This window comes from Glycine max, chromosome 1 (genome assembly GCF_000004515.6).
Source record: "Glycine max cultivar Williams 82 chromosome 1, Glycine_max_v4.0, whole genome shotgun sequence".
In the NCBI taxonomy this organism is placed as follows: Eukaryota; Viridiplantae; Streptophyta; class Magnoliopsida; order Fabales; family Fabaceae; genus Glycine; species Glycine max.
In genome coordinates, this window is record NC_016088.4 from 51133845 (window position 1) to 51157656 (window position 23812).

Genomic DNA, 23812 nt, shown 5'->3' on the forward strand with positions numbered 1-23812 from the left:
AGTGTTTTTGGTTGGATCCTTTATGGGCCTGGGCCTGGTCCTGGGCCTGGGCCCTTTTCTGTTTTCGGGCCTTCCTCTTCTTGCCCTGAACTTGGCCCATGCACGACACTTTGGGCGATGTGGGCTCTCTCGCGCTAAAGGTTTCGCCCTTGTGCTTCCTACGCGCTTCCTTCGGAATTATCGAAACCACACGTGCGGGTGATCGACATGGACTCATCCTAGTCGGGTTCTGAAAGGCCACCACCAAAGCCGCCGCAGGTTGTTTTGTCAGAAACTTCAAGAAATTGCGTTTAACTTGAAACAATTTCTCCATGTTGAAACACCAACAAAGGTGATGCTAGACAACATATGATATCAAGCATGGTATAACTATAATATATAGAGAACCATATGAGGCACATGAAAGGGGTGATTCATGATTAAAATTAATCTAATCATAACAAAAAGACAAAAATAGGAGGGAATTAAAAAAAAAATATTATGGTTGACATTGATATCGTATATGTTGTGGCGTGGCGTGCTATTGTAGTAGAGTTAAAAGTGGAAGAAGTTTTTTGCAGCATGCTTGAGTTGCCGGCACATTATAAAATTAAACTATGAAGCTTGGAATCGGTCGTGGTTTCATAGGTTGATGCGTCACTGTGACACTACCTTGTCCACTTGTTTGGAAGTGAAATTTTGGGCACAACTAAAGTATCAAACTATCTATGAGGTCTTAATTTTCGAATTCGTTAGAGTATGATTCTTTTCTTCCTTTCATTTGGTCTTTTGAGAAGTTTGTACTGTTCAGTTTTAATGCAAGAATATAATGCGTTGGAGACTTGGAGTAAATTAAGTATACTAATTTTAGTTATTGAGGATTGTGAAAATGTATGAAGTACAAGTACTGGTCAACTGAAGGTTGTAACTTTTTACATATGATCATATCTTTCAATATTATGGAATGCTTTAATGAGTGTGAGGAGGTATGAAGTGCTGATAGAGTACTGATCCTCTAACTGAAGGTTATAGTTTTTCTTAATATATATTTTATATATTTCAATATTATGGAATGTTTTTTTTTCCCGTAACAATTAAATTCAAGTATCAAACAATACATTTATAACAATTCACCAATATTATTAGAAATAGATATGAATGGCAAAAAGTCAGTTCATTATGTTATTAATTTTTTTTATTTTAGTATCATATTTATTATTTTATTAAATTATTAACTTAATAAGTCATTAATTAAAATTAAAGACATGTTATTAAAAGAGATTATGATAATAAAAAATAATTTTTTATAATTTATTTTAAATTATTTTTTATTATAATATTATTATAAATAAGATATCAATAATCATCACTAACCATCTTACAATTTGCCTCAAACTCTCTCACTTGTTTCTTCCTTGTTGGTCTTTCTCTCCTCATTTATGCATTTATTCTCTAATCTAGGGTTTGTATTTTCAATTGATTTGTGGTTTTTATTTGTTCTATTTTAATTATAATTGATGCCCAAGGTTTCTCACTTTCTCATCTTCCTTTGTATTTTTTAGTTGTAATTTTTTTTTATTATTCTTTGAGCTGTAATTTACTGAAACCTGAGAATAATTTAAACGAAATTTCTTTATTCGCAATTGGCTCTTGCAGTTCTAGAAAATCCTTATCCGTTTAAGGTGATTGGAAAATCCGAGGGTCATAAAATAATGACATAAATACATTTTTTTTTCCTTCAAGCATTTTCATTCTTGAAAAGTTACAAAATATTTGTTTTATTTTTTTGTCCTTATTTTAAATAACACATTAAACAGTAAAAAAATATTATCTAAAGTATTTTAAGGACAAAAAACAAAACAAATACATTTTACAAAAGACAAAAATGAAAAAAACACTAAATTATATAAACAAAAAATATATTTAAAGAACAAATTTAAGATGAACCAGAATATACCCATTATCTATAAGTAGGTCCGAATATCGTTTATGTTCAACATTCGTACCGATATAACATGTTACAAGTAAATATTTTATAGTGATAAATATCATCCTCAAAACTTTACATGTTGAATAAATGTATTTAAGAGGATGACCAATCACAACATATGCCTCAAAAAATGTTCAGCTACAAGGCAGAATTTGAATTCATACTTCGACAAACTGTTCCGAAGACATTGTCAACAGAGACTTAAATGATACAGATGATTAATACAATACAAACTAATAGCCCTCGAACAGTTCAATGCCTGATCCCAGCATAACTTAAGTCCTCTGTCCAGCCTCAAGTTGTCCTGAACATTTTCACCCGGCTTAGGTAGGTACCTTTCAACAAGCTTAAATTCAAAAGAATGTTATCACATGCACAATACATTAAGGAAAATGCCAAATGCATATCACTTGTTTACAGTCATCCCAAGTTTTCTAGCCCAAAATCTAAATCCTCTTCAACCCCCCACCCAAAAGTAACAGCAAATTTTCATTAAAATATAGGGATTTCTAGAAATCTGATAGTTTCCGGCCACTACCAGAACTTTGGCCAAATAGACCCTCCTTTCACAATTTAAAACCAATAGGAGAAAAAGATGGGAGAATCAGGAATTTTTTACAGTCAACATTTCTCCAGGGAAGAAATTCTTCACTATTTACATCGTAAATGCTGTCCATCCAATAAGATAAAAACTTTTAAGTCATGAATTTGCGCTTCAGCAGAGCTGTTAGTTTACCTCAGCGAGTGCCTCTATCATCCTTGTCACTAGTTTGTGGAGTGTACTGGCTGGTCGACGATGGCGAGTAACCAGGTTGACTTGGTGAGTAACCCGTACTGGGACTGCAAATGATCAAACAGAAAAAAAAAAAAAAAAAAAAGCAGACCGTGCTCAGCAATATGCCTTCCATCCATACAGTTTACTAGTTAAAAAAATATGTGTATATATGCATACCTAAATTGGGGCGAACTGGGGCTATAGTCTGGGCTCACACCAGAATTATATGGGCTAAAAAAAAGGAAAAAATGAACAAGTCACCTATAAAAACTCTAAGTATAACAAATAACAACAAAAAAGAGAGAGGAAAATCTCTAATTCCACTACTGTTATAGTCAGACATGAGATGAACTGTTTAAAGGCTTGACAGGACAATAAATGAAGTTAACTTACCTGCTGGGACTGTATGTTGGGCTTGATGGAGAATAAGATGGAGATGTTGGTGAATATGATGGTGATGTCGGACTGGAAAATAAATAAATTAGACATATGCTAGGAGAAAATAATTAAAACCCAAAATAAATATGCAATTGAGAAACAAAAAACACAGGACAATAGATTTTATTCAACCACCCCAACAATCTAATCATTGAATAATACGGAATATACAAAGTAATATAACTCCTATTGCAAAAGGTTAAAGGTTGAGGTTCCTCCAAAAACCCAAGTTCTTAACTTAAAATGAAGGGAAAAATATTCAAATTTTTGGCATATTTCCAGTGTTTGAAGGTTCTGCACATCACATTCCGCACTGAAAATAAATAATAAAAATATTCAGAGAATTACTCACCTATAATTTGGTGATGTGGGACTATATGGACTTGATGGAGACAATCTCGGACTGCTTGGAGAATATGCTAACGAAGGACTATACTTTGCTGACTGCGGATTGTAACTAGGGGACGTAGGGCTATATGATGGTGAGGTAGGGCTATACGATGGCGAGGTTGGGCTGTATCCAGGTGATGTGGGGCTGTAAGCAGGTGATGTAGGACTATATGATGGAGACGTCGGACTGTAAGAGGGTGATGTAGGGCTGTAGGAAGGTGAAGTTGGACTATAAGAAGGTGAAGTCGGACTATAGGAAGGAGATGTGGGGCTATATGCTGGTGAAGTAGGGCTGTAAGCAGGTGAAGTGGGGCTGTAAGCTGGTGAAGTTGGGCTATAGCTGGGAGAGGTAGGGCTGTAGCTGGGTGATGTGGGACTGTAGCTGGGTGATGTGGGGCTGTAGCTCGGTGATGTGGGAGAGTAGGATGGACTGGTGGGCGAATAAGCTGGACTTGTAGGACTATATCCCGGAGAGCTAGGACTATAAGTCGGAGAGGTGGGGCTGTACCCGGGTGAAGTGGGGCTGTACCCAGGTGAAGTGGGGCTGTACCCGGGTGATGAGGGACTATAGCCTGGGGATGATGGGCTGTAACCAGGAGATGAAGTAGGAGAAAATGCCATCCCACCAACATAAGGTGAAAACTGTGCATCAGTAGTTGGAGACAGCCGTAAATTGGGGCTCAACAAATAACTGGGAGACATCAGGCCTTCATGATATGGAGTTCCAGATATTGGGGAGCGAGCAGGAGTCATACCAAAATCAAGACCATCCATATAACTAGGCAATTGGAGCTCAATGGCATTTTTCAGCATCTCATCATTAAGATACAAGGCACATTCACCAGTGCCAATGGGGGCGAGCTGACCTAACATTATGTTTTCAGTGACTCCCCTCAAGTAATCAGTCTCAGCGTATACTGCAGCATCAAGCAGAATATCAACTGTCTCTTCAAATGAGCATCTCATCATTGGCCCAGTATCATTTCGGTTGATACCATGACGTGTAATTGCCATCAAATGCCCTCGATAAGTCATGGTATCACAAAGAATAGCCAAATGCCTGTAATTGACATAAGAACCATCAAAAGAAATGACAACACGCAATTCATCCAGAAGAGCTCGCCGAACTGCCTCGATACCAAGAACTTCAATGACTTCAATCAAGTGGTTGCTCGTGGTCCTGGTCACGTCAACATCTTCATGGCACATCACAGCTAGAAGGTTGACACCTTCAGTATCAAGCATCCATTCCTCATTAGGCTTAAAACCTTGATTCTCATCAAACTTCTGAACTTTAGTATTTTTTATGAAAACCTTATTGATGTCTGGGATACCTCGTAAGGTCATTTCAGTCAGCATGTTGCTTTCTATTTTCTTTAAGAAAACATCATCTTCAGCAGACTCATCCTGAATCTCACCCTTGGGTGCTTCATCATTCATAATACGGATACGAAGTATAAGTTTTTCAGCATTGTCATCATTAAATATACAAGTCAAATCATCATCAAATTCAAGGTTAATCTTCTCTGCAATGTCAGCCATACTCAACTTCTTATCCACCATCATTTCACGATTCAGCTCTATGCGAAGCAACCAAGGTGAAATTTTTTCAAGAGCAACTTCTTCATCAGGCATTTCATAGTAGGACTTCACAAAATCAACGTCCTCTTCAATTATTGTACTCATCGGGTCTGGATCATACCACACCTCTGTAGCTTGAGTCACACTCCTGAGAGTGGTATATTCTAAAGCACACTGCACACTCTTGGCTCTCTCTTTAGTCTTACCAACATCAGGTCTCAAGTACACAGACAGAGAAGGCGTTTTAATTCTCTTTGCCACATTAATGATTTCCCTTAACCTAGGAACACCAAGAGTAACATTCTTTGCACTGACACCAGCATAGTGGAAAGTGTTGAGAGTCATCTGAGTAGCAGGTTCTCCAATTGATTGTGCTGCCACACAACCAATCATTTCTCCAGAGGCTACAAGGGACTGCAAGAACCTTGATTCTATTTCTCCCACTACCCACTCAAATGCCTCACGAGAAAGCCTGTATTCCTCCAAGACCCTTTTACTGGCAAAAGTGCTGCGGAGCAGAATATTGAACAGAAGAGTAGCATTCTTCTGAGCTTCTTGACTCAAGAGATCTTCACCAGGAACAACCTTAAGTCGCTCCTGGAGCTTATCAATGGCTTCCACAATCTCCATTGGATGCATATCAGAAGGCCTTCGGAAGTCAACCTTAAATGTCTTCTGAGCATTCCAGATAAGTCTCTTCAGGTTAACAGGTAGAAACAGAGAACTGTCACCAGTAGTGGCTATCTCAGTTGCAAGTTGAAATCTATCAGCTTCTAGCTTTTGAACTTCAGCCTCAAACACATTACGAAACTCTCTGATGGTTTTTAAGTCTTCTACAGGCTCTTCAAGCATGTAAGTGGGCTTCCAGTTTTCATCATCGAATTCATACCTAAACACCCTGTCAAATTCTGTTTTTTTCATTTTAAGGGAATCCAGCATCTGTTTTTCAATCCAAACAGCATCCATACCATCTTCTCCGTAGAGAAATTGTATGACATCTCCCAAAGAGTTTCTAACTGTCCCATCATATTTAACCATGATGTCCTCCATAGCCTTCACAAGTCGCCTCTGGATGTACCCAGTTTCAGAGGTCTTCACTGCAGTATCAATAAGACCTTCCCTACCACCCATGGCATGGAAAAAGAACTCTTGAGGGGTTAGTCCACGTAGATATGAGTTCTCCACAAAGCCACGGCTTTCAGGCCCTAAATCATCTTTTGTGAAGTGAGGCAATGTACGGTCTATGAACCCATATGGAATTCGCTTACCCTCAACATTTTGTTGGCCCACACAAGCAGTCATTTGAGATATGTTGATAAAACTTCCTTTGGAACCAGCTGTCACCATTGCTTTCAGATTGTTGCTCTCAGATAAACTTTTTTGAGCACTATTTCCAGCATCATCACGAGCTCTATTTAGAGTCTAAAATTGTCAGATATGAAAATTTGTCAGATTTACCCAAAAGAAAATTTTAATAAATATAACAATGTGAAAAGCAATCCAAATTAAGTACCTGGTTCACTCTATTTTCAAATGAATCCATCATTGACCGACCAGGTTCAGCCTCCAACTTTTTCTCGTGAGCTTCCCTAATAAGTTGTTTCACTTTCTCCTTAGCTGCTGAAATAGTCTGATTTATGGTTTCCATAGTGGAAGCATCAGCAATTGTATCACCAATTCCAATGCTAAAAGCATTCTGCAAAAGCCAGTAGTTTACAAGCCACTGAGTATGACCAAGAAATTTCCGAGCTGCATCAGGGCCAACCTCTTCCCTGTATTCAAATAGACATTCAGTGAAGTAAACGAAGAAGAAAGAAACTGATTGAAACAGTTTCCAGAGCCACAAAGTTTCACGACTATTATCAGATAGCACTCCATAACATTATAATGTAAAACTATTTAACAAGGTCACTTTAGAGTTGAAGTTTGGATCAATAGAAAACAACCACTCTCCTTGGGAATCTCAGGTAGAAATATTTATATAATTTTTATTATACTATATAATGAAGCTGAAGGAAAGCCTTGGTGCAACTGTTAGAGTTGCTACCATGTGACTAAGATGTCACATGTTTAAATTGCGGAATCAGGCTCTTGCAAATGCAAGGTAAGGCTGCCTACAATAGACCCGTAATGTGTCCAACCCTGTCATAGTTATAGCACCAAGTAGCCCATTATATACTGAAGCTGCATACCAAATCACATGAATGAGACCTCCGCTATATGTTCCAAGCGTCTTTTTGCAAAGTGTTCCAGTAAGTAGTTCCCCCTTTTCAATTCTGACCATGGTATCCCCAGGGGTTATGGATCCCCTTTCACTCTCACTGTGCCAGCTAGAATATCTAATTAGATTTATTTGTTTAGGAATAATGAGATTGAAAACTTGTTTGCCTGTCCACAATGGTTCTGGCTTTAATATTGCAGGAGCAGGAACTTTCCCATCAAAATCTTCCCACCACATCAATATGTTCATAAAAACATCCTGGATAAAAGAAAAAAAAAAAGTTTTTATCAGAGATATAAACAGCCTGCACAAGAACCATGAGGCTGAACTAAACTGCAACAATAGAAAAATTCACTTAATATAACCTTTGAGATGAAAGTATCTCTCTTAGTGATTTTTCTGCATCCTAAAAGTGTATCTTGGACAATTCCCATCACTGGCCTGTTTGACTGTGGTGATACAATGCATTTAGGCACCATCATCAGCTCCAACACCTCAGCTCTGGTTTCAAAAGACTGAGGAACATGCATATTCATTTCGTCCCCATCAAAATCAGCATTATATGGTGAAGTTACAGACAAGTTAAGCCGGAAAGTAGAATAAGGCATGATTTTGATTCTATGCCCCATGATAGACATTTTATGAAGACTAGGCTGACGATTGAAGAGAACAAAGTCTCCATCATTCAAATGACGCTCAACCTAAAACCACAACATTAAGAACTATTAGAAGGCATAAAGAGAAAACCAAAAGGAACAATATCATCATTGCTTTAAAACAGTACCTTGTAGCCAAGTTCCAAATGGTGATCACTACTTTTCTTTAAATATCTGAGATCAAGTCTTTGTCCGTCATCACGAATGATATACTTGGCACCAGTTTTTCCAGGTGGAGGATGGGGTCCATACTCAACAAGTTCCTTCAACCTGTTTTCTCATTTCAAATTATTTCTGTTAAAAAAATGTAGAGAATGCACCAATAGCAATAGGAAATGCATATCCAAATACAACCTTTCAATGTTATATGGAGTCACGGTCTCAGGGTATGTTAGGTTCAATGCGATACTCCATGGTACTCCCAATTGATCAATGTTGATTGTTGGATCAGGTGTAATGACTGTTCGAGCAGAAAAATCAACTCTTTTACCCATCAAGTTACCTCTAATCCGGCCTTCCTTTGCCTTGAGCCTGCTACATATTGATTTGATAGGCCTTCCAGATCTTTGAGTAGCCTGTGAAATAAATAAACAAATAAATAGCAATTACTCTATTCATTATCAAAAATTAAAAATTCAATTAAAGTTAAAGGAAGCATTATATCAGTATTAAATGCTAGAGTCCAAATGCAATTATAATACCCTTGGCAATCCAGGCAACTCGTTATCAAAATATGTTGCTATGTGGAACTGCAACAACTGAGCAAACTCGGAAATAATATGCGCAGGAGATCCGTTCCTCTCCTGTCTCTTCAGATTCTCATTGTGCCTGATGATCATGGCCAGCTGATGAGTTAAATCATCCTACAAGCAACAGAGACAAAAAAAAAAACAAGTCAGCATCTAAAACAGATTAAAAGTTTTTCCCCAAATGATATCAGTCAATATGACCATAGCAAATTATAATTAAATAAAAAGACTAGCAAAACTTGTAATATAATAACCAAAAACACATAAAACAGTGCCATAAAGCACTTGCCTCACTCCTTGAGGATGTGTCCATCATTACAGAAGGTCTCACAGGTGGAGGAGGAATTGGAAGAACTTGTAAAATCATCCAGTCAGGACGGGCATACTTAGGATTCAAGCCCAACAACTGACAGTCCTCATCACTTATCCTTTTCAGAACACCAAGAACCTTCAACAGATATGACAAGTCACCAACTACATCAGACTCTGTAATAGTGAACATAAAAGTGCTCACATTATAATTCAGAATTTAGATCAATCACCCTTTCTGCAGAAAGAGTCTGTTTCCTTTCCACTGGTTCAGGAAGCTGTTCTTGGTCATCACTTTTCTTCCTTTGAGCTTTATACTCTGCAATCATTTTCATCCCCTCAATAGTAATCTTCGGCTGCTGAGCACCACAGCCACCACGACTCTTTTTAACTGACTCCTCAGTATCTTGACCAGGAATGTCAATCTCATCTCCCCCTTCACACTTGCTTTTGTTTTTGCAAGCATCCAGAATCTTTTTCAGCCGGTTTTTTGGATTCCTGATTCTTAACGCCTGCTTAAACTTGTGATCGTTCTGCATAAAATACAACCAATTTAAAAAAACACATCACATTTCACTCTCCTAAACTTACAACATACAAGTTTAAACAAGGATTCAGATAACAAATTCCACTCTCCATCCTTCTATGTAACCAACACAAACAGTTCAAACTCCAATCGACCACTAATCACAACCAATGGAACAAAGATTCTCGAATTCTCATTTCCTTTAAGACACAAAACAGCTACTAAATTCGGTATCATGCAAAGCTCACTCGCAAAGTACCTCATCAGCTAGAATTTTAGAGCAGTTGAAGCAAACACAACGCATTATGGTTAAGACAGTTTTCAAAAACCCAATATGGAACATTGGCTTAGCAAGCTCCAAGTGGCCAAAATGGCCAGGGCACTCGGCCATACTCGCGGTACAAGTCTCACACTTCAACTTTCGGTCAATAGTTCCAAGCCGAGGGTCACTCAATCCTCCAACCTTCGGCTTCCCTCTCTCCGTCGTCTCGCCGTGCTCGATTTGTACAACAGACATTTGCCTCTGAAAAACAAGCACACAAACAAACCAATCAACCAACTTCACGAATAACAAAGTATAAAAATGAAAAGGAAACACTCAATTTCATTTTCATTTCTCATTTCTAGTTGAGAATTTGAAAGTGGAGGAATCATAGCAGCAGAAATTACGATCTCGTCGGGGCTGAGTATTCCGAACTGGACCATGCGGACTTTGGCTACCTCCGCCGGAGAGAAAGGAAATCTGATATCCATGGCGGTGGTGACGAATTTCTAGGGTTTCGGAGAGAACGGATATTAGGAGGGAAATTTTTAAATTAAGTTTAAGAGGATAAGTAACAGTTCTGTTTGTCCGAATTATCCGTTAAATTTTGAGTGATATGGCAACTGGCAAGTGTTAGAGGAGATCGGCTGCAAGGACCTTCTCTCTGGTCAGAGGATTCCTCCTCGCGAAACAAGAGCCGAAGAGGGTGCCCTAGTGCTTTATTTATAGACGGAGAGCCCTCGTATCGTGCGCAGCTATGCTACCGTGCACTTGGTGCATACTTTAGCCAAACTAAAACATTTTTTTTTATGCAGCCAAACTATAAAATTAAACCTTCACTTTCCCTGTTTTTTTCTCTCAATATTTTTCCCTATATTCTTCTAATTTATTCTCCCAAATTTAAACAAGCATTCGTGTTTTTTATTTTATACTGTAATATTAAGTATAAAGCCTTATTTGTTTTACTTTTGATCTTAATTACATTCTAAGAATATATACTTTTTAAAATTTTAATTTTAAATAAAATATTAAATCCTACTTACACGTGTGATTCAATGCTTTCTTTTTTTATAAAAAATAATAAAGGGAGGAGGTTTTGCATCTTAAGTTATAAGATATTAATCTTAATTGTCCAATCAAAATAAAACAATACCTATATCCTTGTTTATAAAGAATATATATCTATTCATGTTAAAATCTTAATAATTTTATCCGTAAGACTTGAAGTAATGATGTGGAATAATGTGTTCCGTTATTGTTAAATAATTAAAATAAAAAATAATCATACTCAATGGAATTGTGTGTTGTGTTTGTCGAAGTATAAGTATAGAGTTAAGTCCCCCATTGAATAAAAATAAAAAAGTTAAGCATCATACAAGTAAAAATAAGACTCATAAACATTTGCATTAAAGTTTTTGATATAAATGTGGTATAATACTCACTTATATGGTTTGCTCATAGTCTATTAGTATAAATCTTCCTGAATTTTATCCCCTCGAATTTCTCAACAATTGATATCAGAGTTGATGATTCAACTTGATGACTGGGTCAGATAAGTAAGATGGCACCAACAGATCCATAGACACAAAAATCCTTTGTATTGAAAGTCTTCTTAACATGTGAGTCCATGCATAGGAGTCAAACAGTGGGTCTCATAGATGTTGCAACAGTGCAAAGTTTTAGAACATGTTGACAACAATGACTAGACAAATCGAAGTAGTCACGGTTAAGCTCTAAGAACCACCATTGGTTACTCCTAGATTGAAAATGGCTTTTGTTTGAGAGGAGATGTGGAAGAGACTTACACTTTAGGGGAAAATTGTTGGAATACAAGTATAGTGTGAAGTCTCACATCGGATAAAAATAAAAAAAGTTAAACACCATATAAGTGAAAAGAAAATCCACAATCTTGAGTGTTAAAAGTATTAAAGTTTTGGATTAAAATATGATGTTAGACTCACTTAGATAATTTGTTCATGACTCATTGGTGTAAATCTTTTTGGCGTTTACATCACTTAGATTTTCCAATAGTGTTTGACTTAACAATCTATCATAATTTAAATAGATTATAAATAATAAATGTTTAACGGGATAACAAAATAATGTAGATTTAAAGTAGTTGATTCAAATAAAAGTAAATATTTTTAATTGGAGAAATCAATAGAAATTTTTTCTGAATGAGACTCATATAATGATTTTCTAATGATCTATTTTTTCCGCCTAATGATTCATATCGATTCTCTTTAAAAGTGAATTCAATGATTAAGAAATAAATAAAAATGCACTTACTATTTGAGTTTGAGATTATAGAAAAATGACATCTTATCCAATGGTTTAACACTTCACTTGTCTAAGCATCAACTTTATATAAAATAGATTGATATTGTTCTCACCCACTATAGGCAAAAAATAATGCTTATGTCATTTAAAGAGGCTAATAAAAAATCCTAAATAAAAATATTAGAATACCAACTTTCACAGTTATCAAGTGTGGATAAAAAAAACAAAAAAAAAAAAAAGAAGCATCCCTACCTTCGGAGAAAGAAGAAGGGACAAAAACGAAACAAAAAAGCGTCGAGCGTGACAAGCACGTCATTCGACCTTTTATTTTTCTTCAGGCATTGGAGGAGAGGATGCGCGTTTTGGAAGATGGTGTGGAATTGGAAAGGAATTGGAAGGAGAGAGGGGACAAAGTGGTGATTGTTATTGTTGTTGGTGCATTAGAACTTGAAAGAGTGGGTGGGAGGGGAAGGTTTGAGAAAAGAATAAAGTGAAAAGATATTTATTTTAATGTTATGTAATTTTTTTATTTTGAATTTGTATTTAATATTTTCTTCATTTATTTATATTTATTATTTATATACATAAAAATTGAAAAAATTAATTAATTATTCTTATAATAAAATAATTTAAATGTTTAAATTTCTTGTGATTTATTGCATTAGAGTAAAATTGTGTATGAATTTTTTATGAGTGACATAATATTATGGAACCATAAAAAGTGTTACGAAACCATAAAAAAAATTAAGAAACCCATAAAAAAACTTGTGCTAGAAATGTCCTAAATGAAACACATGTGGCGTTGAATTTGAATGTTGAGACGGGAAAGGTATGCATTTTATATTTCTAACACACAGGTAAAAAGCTTGCTAGTTGCTACTCACAAGTTTCTCGAATTTTTTATTTCTGACATTTTATAAAAACTATAAAAATATTCATAATATTATATGAGATATCTATTTTATATTTTAAACTCTTTGTTGATCTAATAATACATCGTATATTGCTAAATTAAAATTCATTAGTATACAACTACAAATTAATTTTATCATATTCTTGAAATGTATACATTGTATGAAGCTTTGGTGTACATATTTTTATCCTATTTTATCATTCTAATTACCTTTTTTTAATTTTTTTTATCCCTATATACTTATTAAATCAACACACACTTCATTTATATTCTGCAAGCTACCCATTACTATATAACTCTATTGTGTTTTTCATTATTTTTATTTTCCAAAAATTATAAAGAGGCATGGACTTTTCCCCTAGTCTTAATAATAAGGATTTAGTGCATTTTAATTGGCTTAATCAATTTGGTCCTTAATTTATTAAAAATACTCAACTACGTCCCTTTGTTTTTTATCATGCAATCTGGTCTCTTAATTTTTTTAATTTTATTCAATTGGATCCATTTGGTGACCTTTATCAAATTCATCAACAGAAAGTCATAAGTGGCACTCCAAGTTTTTTTTGTTTTTTATTGTTAATAACGCGTGTATATATATATATATATATATATATATATATATATAATAATAGTGGCGGTTTTTAATTGAGCTATATTTATTATTAGTTATGTTCTCTTCCTCTAACTCCTCGTCACCACAACAATAACAAACCTCTAATCGCAGCCTCTCTGAAGTGCTTCCCTCTCGCCGCAATGCGAATCGTTCTCTTCACTTTCCAGCGACGCATTCTAGCAGCTCCTCCTTCGAAGTGCGCCTCCATCAACGGAGTCTCCGTTCCGAACAATCCAGAAGCTTCTAGAGATTAAGACTATGCTTTCGAGTTCCTCGAGGGGATTCAGAAATGGGTCGGGTTTCTACAGTTGATTCTGCCCGGCGAACAGTGGTGGAATTTCTCCGCCGCCACTGTTTTGTTAGATCTGAGATTTGGGAATTTTTGGATTTTTTTAATGATAATAAATATAATGACGGTAAAGAATCGTCTTTACTCGTTATTAAAAGAAGCTTCTTCACACCAACGAAACCATGGCTTCCGTGTACAGCTGTACGGACTGCGGCTCCAACCTGAATTTGAACTCCGTTTATGCGTACCCTCCGGACTTCTACATCGAAGCCGGCAACAAGGGCTCCGTCTCCTTCTCCGCCGTCGACGCCACCAAGTTCAAATTCGACAAGGAGGACAAGATTCGTCCCTTCTTCGAAACCGTCAACTACTGGGGAATCCAGAGGAAGAGGACCAAGATCAAGTGCAACACCTTTTACCGATAGTCCCGGTCAGTTTCACATGGGTCCCAGCCAAGTCATCCCCAGAGCGCCCCGATATAGGTTCAAGACCAAAACCCTCAGAATCACTTCAACTTGACCCGTGTTTGGTTCACGTTTTTTTAGATATGTTTTTTCATGCCTGGTATGTTATTTTCAGGGAGTTTCCAAACATGCTGTTAGAACGCTTCTTTTGATATCTTTTGTCGTCATACAAATGTTATTGTACAGATCATCATAGATTGCATAATGTTTCACATTTTTCCTTGAAATAAAGTGCTTTCTATGTGAAATTGTACTGTTTTACTGTCCTTCCTTGTACATGTGTTTAGAATTCTGTTTATGCTTGGTTGATACTGTACAGATCGCATAGTTTTCCATTTACGTTCTTGATTGATATTGTGTGTTTAGAATTAGAATACTCTCTCTGCAAATTAGAAGATGCAGATGCTTGTTTTGTCATGGTTGTCGTTCCCTTTGATTGTTTTGCATTTGGAACTTGGATTGGAAGAAAGACTTGCCTTGATTGTGGACAAGTGTGGGCTAGGGCCTTGAAGAGATTTATGATTGGAATACAATTCTGTTTATGCAAGCAAATTGGATGAGGCAGGTGTTTTAGTGCTGGGTGGGTCTCTTTTTTTTTTTTTGGACAGAAACAAAATCAAGGCATTTCATTCATGATAGTTTGGTAGATACAAGATTGAATGTAATGAAAATCTTTGAGCCTAGCATAATCTATGGCCCTCTTGGCCAACAGAATTGGCTTGTGTCTTCATAAATTCCACGGTAAAATTTGGATTCTGCACAAGTATCTTTCTACACTCAAGAGTAATGGCTCCTATCATAGTATCAGCTATGGTTAGGCTTTTGATTTTTTCTATAGCTATTTTGCAATCAGATTTAAAAATGATATGAGTGACCATAAGGTCTTCAGCCCACTTTAACGCTTTTAACAAACGTGGATATTATAAGGTCAATGGTGTATATTATTAGTAAGTTGAATTTTTGGTTTGATAACTAGCAGAAAATACAAAAAAAAAAAAAAAACATTGTAATTTCAAAAGAAAATTTCTTTACCAAGTTCTGCTTCTTATAGATTGAGGGGTGGTGAGTGACTGAGCGGGGATCTGTAATCATGTGAGATGAGGTGAGATTTTCTTGTCTAGAGAAAAATCATTACAATTCATTATTCTGTTTTGTTCGGAGGATATTAACTACAATCTAATTTATCCGATCCTTTTCCTTTTAGAGCAATTTTTTTTTATATACATTCACTTGTCAGCCTCCTTCATGTTTGATGGTACTCTCAAAATTGTTTGCTCTGACAACTTGGTATTGTGTTACTATAACCTGAGAAGGAAAAGATTGAACGTGGATAATACGGGGAGGGTGTGGTGGATAGAACTTTGATCATTCTCATCTTTTACTAAGATAAAATTGACTACGGAAGTCGTATTTCATATTTATGTTTACAACTATCTGCTGTTGTGGTGTTTCTGGCTGAAGGTGTGAAACTCTTTGATGTCAAACAATAATCAAATTCTTTTGGTCACTAACTTATTCTTTTCCATTGGTTATTAAACTACGAGCTATTACAATTTACAATTGACCACTATAATTAAACCAAACTTCTGTTCACAAATTGTATAACAGAAGTAAAACAGAACGATTCAAGTAGTATTTGAAAACTTCTGTTCACAAACCATGTCTATAACGCAACCAAACAATTTTAGCATACAAGCATGGGCAAATTACATCATTATCATTCATAACACAACAATTCAATGAAAAAATCGGTAAATTATGAAATCAGAGGCAAAATCTCACTTAAATGACGTGAAGTATCCAGGTCTCCACAAAAGATTTCTAAACTTTACATTAGAAAAATTAAGGAAATTCTACAAGAATGTGTCTCCAAGGAGCAAGATTGTAAGGCATATGAATTAACTACGCATTTTACCTAGAAGAAATTACAATCACAACCTATTGGGGTTTTCACCTTTTTGTGTGCTATAGATATAAACGGAACCAGTAGTTAACAACGTTTAAGGTAATGAAATGACAAGCTATACGCTGTTGGGAGAATTTAATTGTTTTTTAGCCATTGCTTACTGATTAAAAATGCAAAATTATTTTTTTATTATATATAAAAATATTATAAAGACCAGTACATGTACTTTTAATATTTGCTATGATTTATTTAATATTTTTTTAACAAAATCTAAATTCAATTGTTATAAAAAAATGGTAATAACATTTGAAAAGCAAAGCCAACCTAAAGGGAGATAGATTCAGAAATGGTGGTAGAAAACAGGAGACACAACTACCAACATGATTCATTACCTTCTTCGCCATTGAGAAAGCGCTATTCAGTTCGCGGAGGCTCATTTGAATCCCTTGAATAAAATATGGAGTATATGCAAATTAGCAACATATCAAAACCGAAAACCATGAGTACTTTTATAAAAAAAAATTATTAAAGTAAGAGAAAGTTAAACAATTTTATGATAAATGGTTAGTCCAATTCTCTTTATATAAATTACACAACTCCATATATAAATATTTTCAATGATATATATAAATACTAACAATGCCCATGGCTGGTGGCACTGTTCTATATGTTTCTTCTTCCTATCTTGTATGAACTGAGCATGGGTTGTTTTACTTACGTTGCCTTGTTCCTGTTTCTTTATAAGGGTACCTCTTATACACTGTTAATAACATCTTTCCCTTTGCTGATAAAAAAAGAAGAAGAAGACTAACTAGAAAAAACTCAACAGACGATGCATAACAGACTGATGAAAGAAGATGTTCCATTTGTTTGAGCATCAAACTGTCATCAGTCTCATCACAACAGACCAAATATCTATCAGATTGAACAATAAATTTTGAGTTACAGACAACACTTGAAATACCTTAACCAATACTTCAACGTAATTCTAAAGAATCCAACATGAAATCAAACGTGCACTTAAGCAAAACCAATTTTGTAAATGTCATTCAAACACACTAAAATTCTGATAATTAATGGAGACGATCGAGAGATATATAAAGAAATGAAAGTAGTAGGTAGTGTGACGTACGATAACTGAAGCATGAGAGGGGCGCGTTTATTGTTGGTGATGAAAGCGCCAAGTTCACGTCGAGCCATCGTCATTTCCTTGAGATACTCCTCGTCAACAACAGGTTCTTCCATTGTCAAAGTTTGTTTCATGAACGCTTCAGATTGTTTGATTTGGGGTTGTGTTGTGGGAGAGCAACTAAGAGTTTATTTTTGCATGCCCGTGAAATATATAAATAAAAGATCGAGATTCGAGAGAGAACATAACGAGATGCTGTTGGAAGTAAAGGGTCACAGATAGATTCACTTCAAACGTGAAATGCGTTTAAGTTTTTACTTGGGCTATATTTGATTCTCTCTTTGGTACATTAAAGGTTGATGCTTGTCCAACTGTTAGGTATTTTAATTTAATTTAATTAAGTTGAATGAGTTAGCTAAATAACTCAGTAACGGATAGCTTAATTAGCGATTAGGATTTTCGGTAATTCGATTATTAGTAAGGGGTTATCTGTTATGAGGATACTTAACAAGTTGCTTTACTGCTACAGTGCAATTAATTCAATATTCCTTTGTATGTTGATAAAATATCGACTAGACTACATATTTGATATTTCTGTTAGAATTTTGATTCTCCTATTTTTTAAAATCTATAATTTTTATTTTCTCATTTTAAAATAATAATATTTAGTCATGATATTTTTAAATATTTTTAGTCTTTCTATTTTAAAATAAAGATATTTAATTTTTTAGTTTTGTAAAATATATACATCAAGTTCAGAAAACATTAATTAGTTAAAAATTAATCTAATTTGATATGACTCAAATTTAGTTTTATATCGCATTTTACAAAAGTGTGGAGACTAATTAATATCTCTATCTTAAAATAAGAAGATTAAATTATAAATTTTGAAAAAAAATGAAAGAATAAATGTTTCTATTTTAAAATAGAATGATTAAAATTATAGAATTTTAAAAAATATAAAGAATAAATTTGAATTTAAGTAATATATATATATATATATATATATATATATATATATATATATATATATAGTAATCATAACTGCCACATATTGTTTTTTTTTATCAAATGTCACAAGTTGTTTGTGTTTGAAATATTTGACAATACTATTACTTTGGTCTTTTGCTTTGGAGAAGGGCCACGAGGATGTGGTGTCCTGAACTGGTGGTTTGGTACAAATTTTTTTTAAAATATATTTTGAAATAATTATTCTTTTTTTTTCAACGGTTGGTAGAAACTACTGAACTCAGACTATATTACTTAATTAACGTATCATTATCACTGATTAAAAGAATTAGAAGTTTCGTAAAAAAAATATATAAAAGAATTAGAAGTTTAGCCAAGGAGGAGGAATAAAATTACATATGTCATGCGTCACTAGTCACTATTCCGTTAAACACGGACGTAGCTGAGATTATTCTAAAATTTATAATAAATTAATAATTTAATAGACACAATTTGTTTAATGTATATATAAAAATAGAGATAATACAAAAATTGCTTGTCAAGTTGAATTTAGATGTGAAAAGATTATTTTTTATTTTAAACAAGAAAAATATTTAAATAAAAATCTTATTTTTTTTATTATAATGTTATCGTTGGAAGAACAATAGTAAAAATAATAATTAACAAAAATTACAAAATACTTGAAATGTTAAATTAACAATTAGACAAAAATCACTATTGGCTTTTGTTTGTATTGGGACCACGATCACATATTGAAGATTCTTGATAGAGATGGGAAACTTAATTCATGTTGGAAGGAGAGGAAAAAATTATAAAAGTTTTTTTTTTTTTTTTTGCTTACTTATACAAACATGTTTTCTTTTATCGGGAAGACGGTACAAATGTTGTTTGGCCAAAGATAAGTTTTAGTTTGCCTAGCGAGTGAAACTAATCATTTAAAGGTTAATTCTCGAATTTATATGCATATCTAACAGGGTTTTATTAAAAGATAAAAAAAAAAAGCATGAGCTAATTTTAACTACATATTTCAAGACTTAAAAAACAAAAATAATTTTTTGAACAAAATTCCAAAGGCAAAAGTAGGATTGTTTTTAAAACATCTTTTTTATCTTATAAAAACTTAAAATAGGTAGTAGTATATACTATTTAACTACCACCACTAAAAAAATTATTTAAATGAGAATAAATTAAATTCTTTTATACAAATTTAAAATTAAAAGAAAGGTCAGTGAAATTCAATCCATGGAGGAGAAGAGGGCAAGTACTAATTATTATTCTTAGGAATTAAGACTTTAAAACTGTTAAGTCAGGCTATTTAGAATAAGATAAGATACAACCACCATATTCCAATTTCTTTTATCGTTTCTCACTATATATCCACACGCAACAACTAGGGGGGCTATGCATATTGAATATTCTGTCTGACTCAGAAATTCCACAATCAATAAGGTGAAATTAATTGCCACTTCTTTGATCTCGTGTCCTTTTTTCTGATATAACAGATCAAGCTAGCTGAAGAAGCTGGAAATGGTTCCAAGGTCACTAGTACCACCACCTCCTCCACTTCCCAAATTCTCAAGACCAAAAGCAGAAGAGAGTGTCACAAACCGAGAAATTGCCAAGTTTTGGAGGCAAAAGAGGATCGTGGAGGAGGACCACCTCCTTGCTGCTATCAAAGCTGCAGCTAGACTCCGTGCACGCACTCTCACGGTAATTTAGGTTTAATAAATACTCACGTACAATTTTGATGCAACTCTTTTTCTATTAATGGAAATCCAAGACTGTGTGTAGGAGATTTATAATAACTCGCCTACTAATTTAACTCTTTAAATACCGTTGACCTTAGTCTCTAATTCAAATTGAAACTTCACTTCAATAATTCGCATAATAAAGATTTTCGTTATGAAGATCAAATTCTGATTCTAAGTATAAAAGGTATTATATTTAAGCTCATGCTTGATGATTATTTTGATCAGTGAATCGTATCACGTAGTTAGTGTATATTTTTCATGATGCGAAACTGATTAAGTGCGTGTTTGGGTATTCGTTGGGAGGCTCCCAAACGGACTTTCAATCAAAAGCTTCAAATTCTCAAGTCTCACGGAACACAAACACAGCCTAAGTGTTTGTTATGTGTATAATAATATGCGTTCTGAATGAATATTATTGTGATTCTTCCTCCCCCATCTTAATTATTAAGTTGTTTGCCATGTACATTATTTGTTAAGTTGGCACGTTGATGTCTTACAGGAGCAAGAGTACGAGAGGTTCGAGTTGTCCCTGAAGACCGATAATGACAATGATGAAACCAAGAAAGAGATGGTGAGATGGATTGTAGGGAAAAATGTTTATTGCAAAACAGTTGCTAAGGACCAACAAGAAGTGCGCATCGGAATCAAGGATTGGTTAGTAAATTACTAAAAAAATTAAAATATTAAAGAGTAATGTAATTAATATAGTATTATTTTAATTATAATTTATAATCTAAGTATTAATATTTTTTTAATATTAATTAAAGAATTTTAATTTTTGATTCAAAATTAAGAAAAAAATTTATCTGATTTGATAATTTAGTTATGTTTAAAAATATTAGTTAGAATCTGACTTTATTAAATTATAAATGTTTGGTAACACTACTTGTTGAGGTAATTAAAAAATGTAAAATAATAAAAAATTATGATTTATTTAAAAATATAACTAGACAATTGAATAAATATATTAAGGATAAAAATAAAAAAATATAAAAAATTAGAAGACATAAACTAGTATTTTAAAAATTTCAAAAAATACTAATAAATATTAAAAAGTGTTATTTATCGAATCTTCAAACAAAATTTTCAACTAATTAGAAAAATTAAAATTTAACTAAAATGTCTTGCCTCACATAATCTTAATCAAATAAAAATTTATTACAAAAAGTGATATAGTTTGTCTTCTATAACTATGAGTCGATTCATTATATTAGGATACATTAAGTGCTTGTATTAGTTTATACAGAAGAGATAATTATTTTTATTAGCTTATATTTTTTTAGTTATAAATATAAATCTCTGCTTTTAAAAAAATTATTTTCATTATTCTTTCTGAGGGATTTTTTCATAAGTAATTCATAGAAAATCAATGGTTCACACTATTCCACTACGTCAAACAATAGTGGAGAGAAATGGAAGAACAATTTGAGTCCATGTCGTTTCTACAAGAAGTTTTATTTATTTATTTATTTATTTTGCAAGAAGGTTATTGCCATTCTAGATAGATGCAATGCACAACAAGTTGCTGTTTTTATTCAATGGTGATGTGGGACTGTGGGGCTATATGATGCCAAAAAAAAATAAAATTAAAACACAATCATCATTGAGCGTTTTGATAGAATTTTAGGCATCTTTTTATTGACATCTTTTTCTAATAACGTTTTTTCTATTGATAAAATATAAATTTAAAGCCTTACTTTAATCTCTGAACTCAAAATTTCCTCAATATTGACTTTAGCATATCTAAGATATGGCTGATTGGAGGAAAAAAAAATAAAAAAATTGAGAGATGGGTCGAATCCTAACAAATAACAATGTATCTAGACTAGAAAATTTGCTTCACGCCTTGGATTTGCACTGGTAGGACCCTCCCCCCCTAAAAAAAGCTTTTCTAACGTCATTTTATACACCCGGACAATTAATAGCATTTTACGTAAGATTCCTCTAAATAAAATCAATAATGATGTGTACACGATAACTTTAATTCTAAAATATATCATGATTTAAATTTATGAAAATTTAAAGGTTTTTTTTTTTCATTTTCCATTTTATAGATAATTTTATTCTAGGAATCTTTTTATATTATATATTTAATGTTGTGGAAAGTAATATCATCATTTGTTGTGACATGTGCAGGTGGACAAAAAGTAAATACGCGTATTTGAATCAACCAGCCATAGATTCCATGGATCCTCCTAAGAAACGAACCTCTACTTATGTTCCCAGTTTTCTTTCTTACCAGCCCAAGCCTTTGTATCCTTCTGCTATTGGTGTACATCTTTTAAGCCACAGGAGGCATTCCATTGCTGCTTGTTAATTAATAATTATCTATCTTGAATTCCTGCTACTTTCTACCTACGTCCTAATTTCATCGTCATTCTTTTTCTTTTATTTTGGTGGGGGAGGGTTGTCCAATGTTTCATTTGTCATTCAAATGTGTGTCCATGTCCTTTTATATAAGTATTGCTGGACATTCTAAATAACATGCGAGTATTTTGTAATTTGTATTTGTCATTGATCATTGTTCCGTTTCCAGGTTATTTATCAGTGTTGACAGGATTGTTGAACATTAAAACTCTTGTTACATATTTGCTACTGAGGTCTAGTTTACAAATGCCTTATGACGTACTTATTAATGAATCAACAAGTTAAAAGAAACCCAGAAAAAATATATTCTATAATTTTAAATTTAAATTTGTTATTTTTTATGTCACGCTTATTGTAACGAAAAATATGTGAACATGTTAAAAGGCCTAAATTAAGTTTTTTATTTATTTATAAAAAGTTACTGTAGAGTAAATAATCTTTTCACTTAACATGTAGGGTGGTTCCATGTTTGCCTTATTTCTACTCTTCTTATCATGTTATTCCATGTGTATTGAGTAATTAGTTATGAATGAAATGATATTAATATTTTTCAGTAAAGAAGAAGGATTTATCTAGTGGTGGAGAGGTTGAACATTCAATACTATGCACAATGTACTAAGTTCTAACTTTGTATTTGTTATTGTAGAACAAAAAACGTGATTCATTATCTTATTTAAAATTTTAATTATATACTTATTAGCTTACTTAAAAATTTAAGTTAATGGTCTATATATAAGATTAAGACTATAAACATATTTAAAGATAAATTTATAAATCCATTTAAAAAATTTATCACAAAATCAACCTTTTAAAACTATTCAAATATTTAAAAGGATAAGATTAAATACTATTGAAAAGAACTTTTGATGACAGTTTTTTCACACATTCAAAGACAATTTTTAAGTAAATAATTGTCTTAGAATGTTTAAAATGATGATATTTTAAAACGATAAAAAAAAATTAAATTAAAAATTTTAAGATGATTTTTCTAAAAATTATATTAAAATGCCTCTAATTTCAAACGATTTTTGAAAGAATCATTTTAAAATGTCTTTTCTTTAAAAAAATTATCTTAAAATATATTTTAAAAAAAATTGAAAAATCATGTTAGAATACCTTTTTTTAAAAAAATAAATTCTGCTTGTCATATAAACAAACTCTAAATCAAAAAATGAGATTTAGTTACATAATGTTATCAAACAAAAATACTTATTCACGATTTTCATAACAGTTAATTAAATTATTGGATAAAATA

General features: G+C 33.3%; 3 protein-coding genes and 1 pseudogene across 4 annotated transcripts in view; 2 read left to right on the forward strand and 2 right to left on the reverse strand.

Moving 5' to 3' along the window:
* Positions 1 to 718, reverse strand: part of LOC121174979 (uncharacterized) — a 952-nt gene extending 234 nt beyond the window's left edge. The window contains exon 1 of the mRNA XM_041016089.1: positions 5 to 718. Coding sequence (XP_040872023.1) covers positions 5 to 313 — 309 coding nt within the window. The 5' untranslated portion in view covers positions 314 to 718. The remainder of the gene's footprint in view (positions 1 to 4) is intronic.
* Positions 719 to 1997: 1279 nt separating this feature from the next.
* LOC100804975 (DNA-directed RNA polymerase II subunit RPB1) lies at positions 1998 to 10566 on the reverse strand. 2 transcript variants are annotated; one of them, XM_003517104.5, is made up of 15 exons: positions 10284 to 10566; positions 9874 to 10137; positions 9322 to 9621; positions 9069 to 9227; positions 8732 to 8893; positions 8385 to 8605; positions 8159 to 8300; positions 7740 to 8075; positions 7346 to 7632; positions 6667 to 6925; positions 3535 to 6575; positions 3138 to 3209; positions 2922 to 2975; positions 2706 to 2809; positions 1998 to 2273 (listed from the first exon to the last, which is right to left on the reverse strand). In XM_003517104.5, exons 1-14 carry the CDS (start codon positions 10365 to 10367, stop codon positions 2707 to 2709), a joined length of 5484 nt encoding a protein of 1827 aa, XP_003517152.1. In that variant the 5' UTR covers positions 10368 to 10566; the 3' UTR covers positions 1998 to 2273; position 2706. The 2 variants fall into 2 exon arrangements, with proteins under 2 accessions (XP_003517152.1, XP_006573537.1); XM_006573474.4 differs by having other exon boundaries at positions 1998 to 2315.
* Positions 10567 to 13717: 3151 nt separating this feature from the next.
* Positions 13718 to 14683, forward strand: LOC100805513 (uncharacterized; annotated as a pseudogene).
* A 5157-nt stretch (positions 14684 to 19840) lies between these two features.
* Positions 19841 to 22591, forward strand: LOC100527729 (uncharacterized). The gene is made up of 3 exons (NM_001249603.2): positions 19841 to 20149; positions 20690 to 20844; positions 22327 to 22591. The coding sequence occupies exons 1-3, from the start codon at positions 19967 to 19969 to the stop codon at positions 22505 to 22507; spliced, it is 519 nt and encodes a 172-aa protein (NP_001236532.1). The 5' UTR covers positions 19841 to 19966; the 3' UTR covers positions 22508 to 22591.
* The last annotated feature ends 1221 nt before the right edge of the window (positions 22592 to 23812 follow it).

Coding starts and splice junctions, on each gene's coding strand:
- LOC100804975 (XM_003517104.5), bottom strand. CDS start 10,367: ATGGATATCAGATTTCCTTTCTCTCCGGCGGAGGTAGCCAAAGTCCGC. Junction 9,622..9,873: donor CTAAAATTCTAGCTGATGAG/GTACTTTGCGAG, acceptor TATTTTATGCAG/AACGATCACAAGTTTAAGCA. Junction 6,926..7,345: donor GGTCTCATTCATGTGATTTG/GTATGCAGCTTC, acceptor ATTTGAATACAG/GGAAGAGGTTGGCCCTGATG.
- LOC100527729 (NM_001249603.2), top strand. CDS start 19,967: ATGGTTCCAAGGTCACTAGTACCACCACCTCCTCCACTTCCCAAATTC. Junction 20,150..20,689: donor TCCGTGCACGCACTCTCACG/GTAATTTAGGTT, acceptor GATGTCTTACAG/GAGCAAGAGTACGAGAGGTT. Junction 20,845..22,326: donor CGCATCGGAATCAAGGATTG/GTTAGTAAATTA, acceptor TGACATGTGCAG/GTGGACAAAAAGTAAATACG.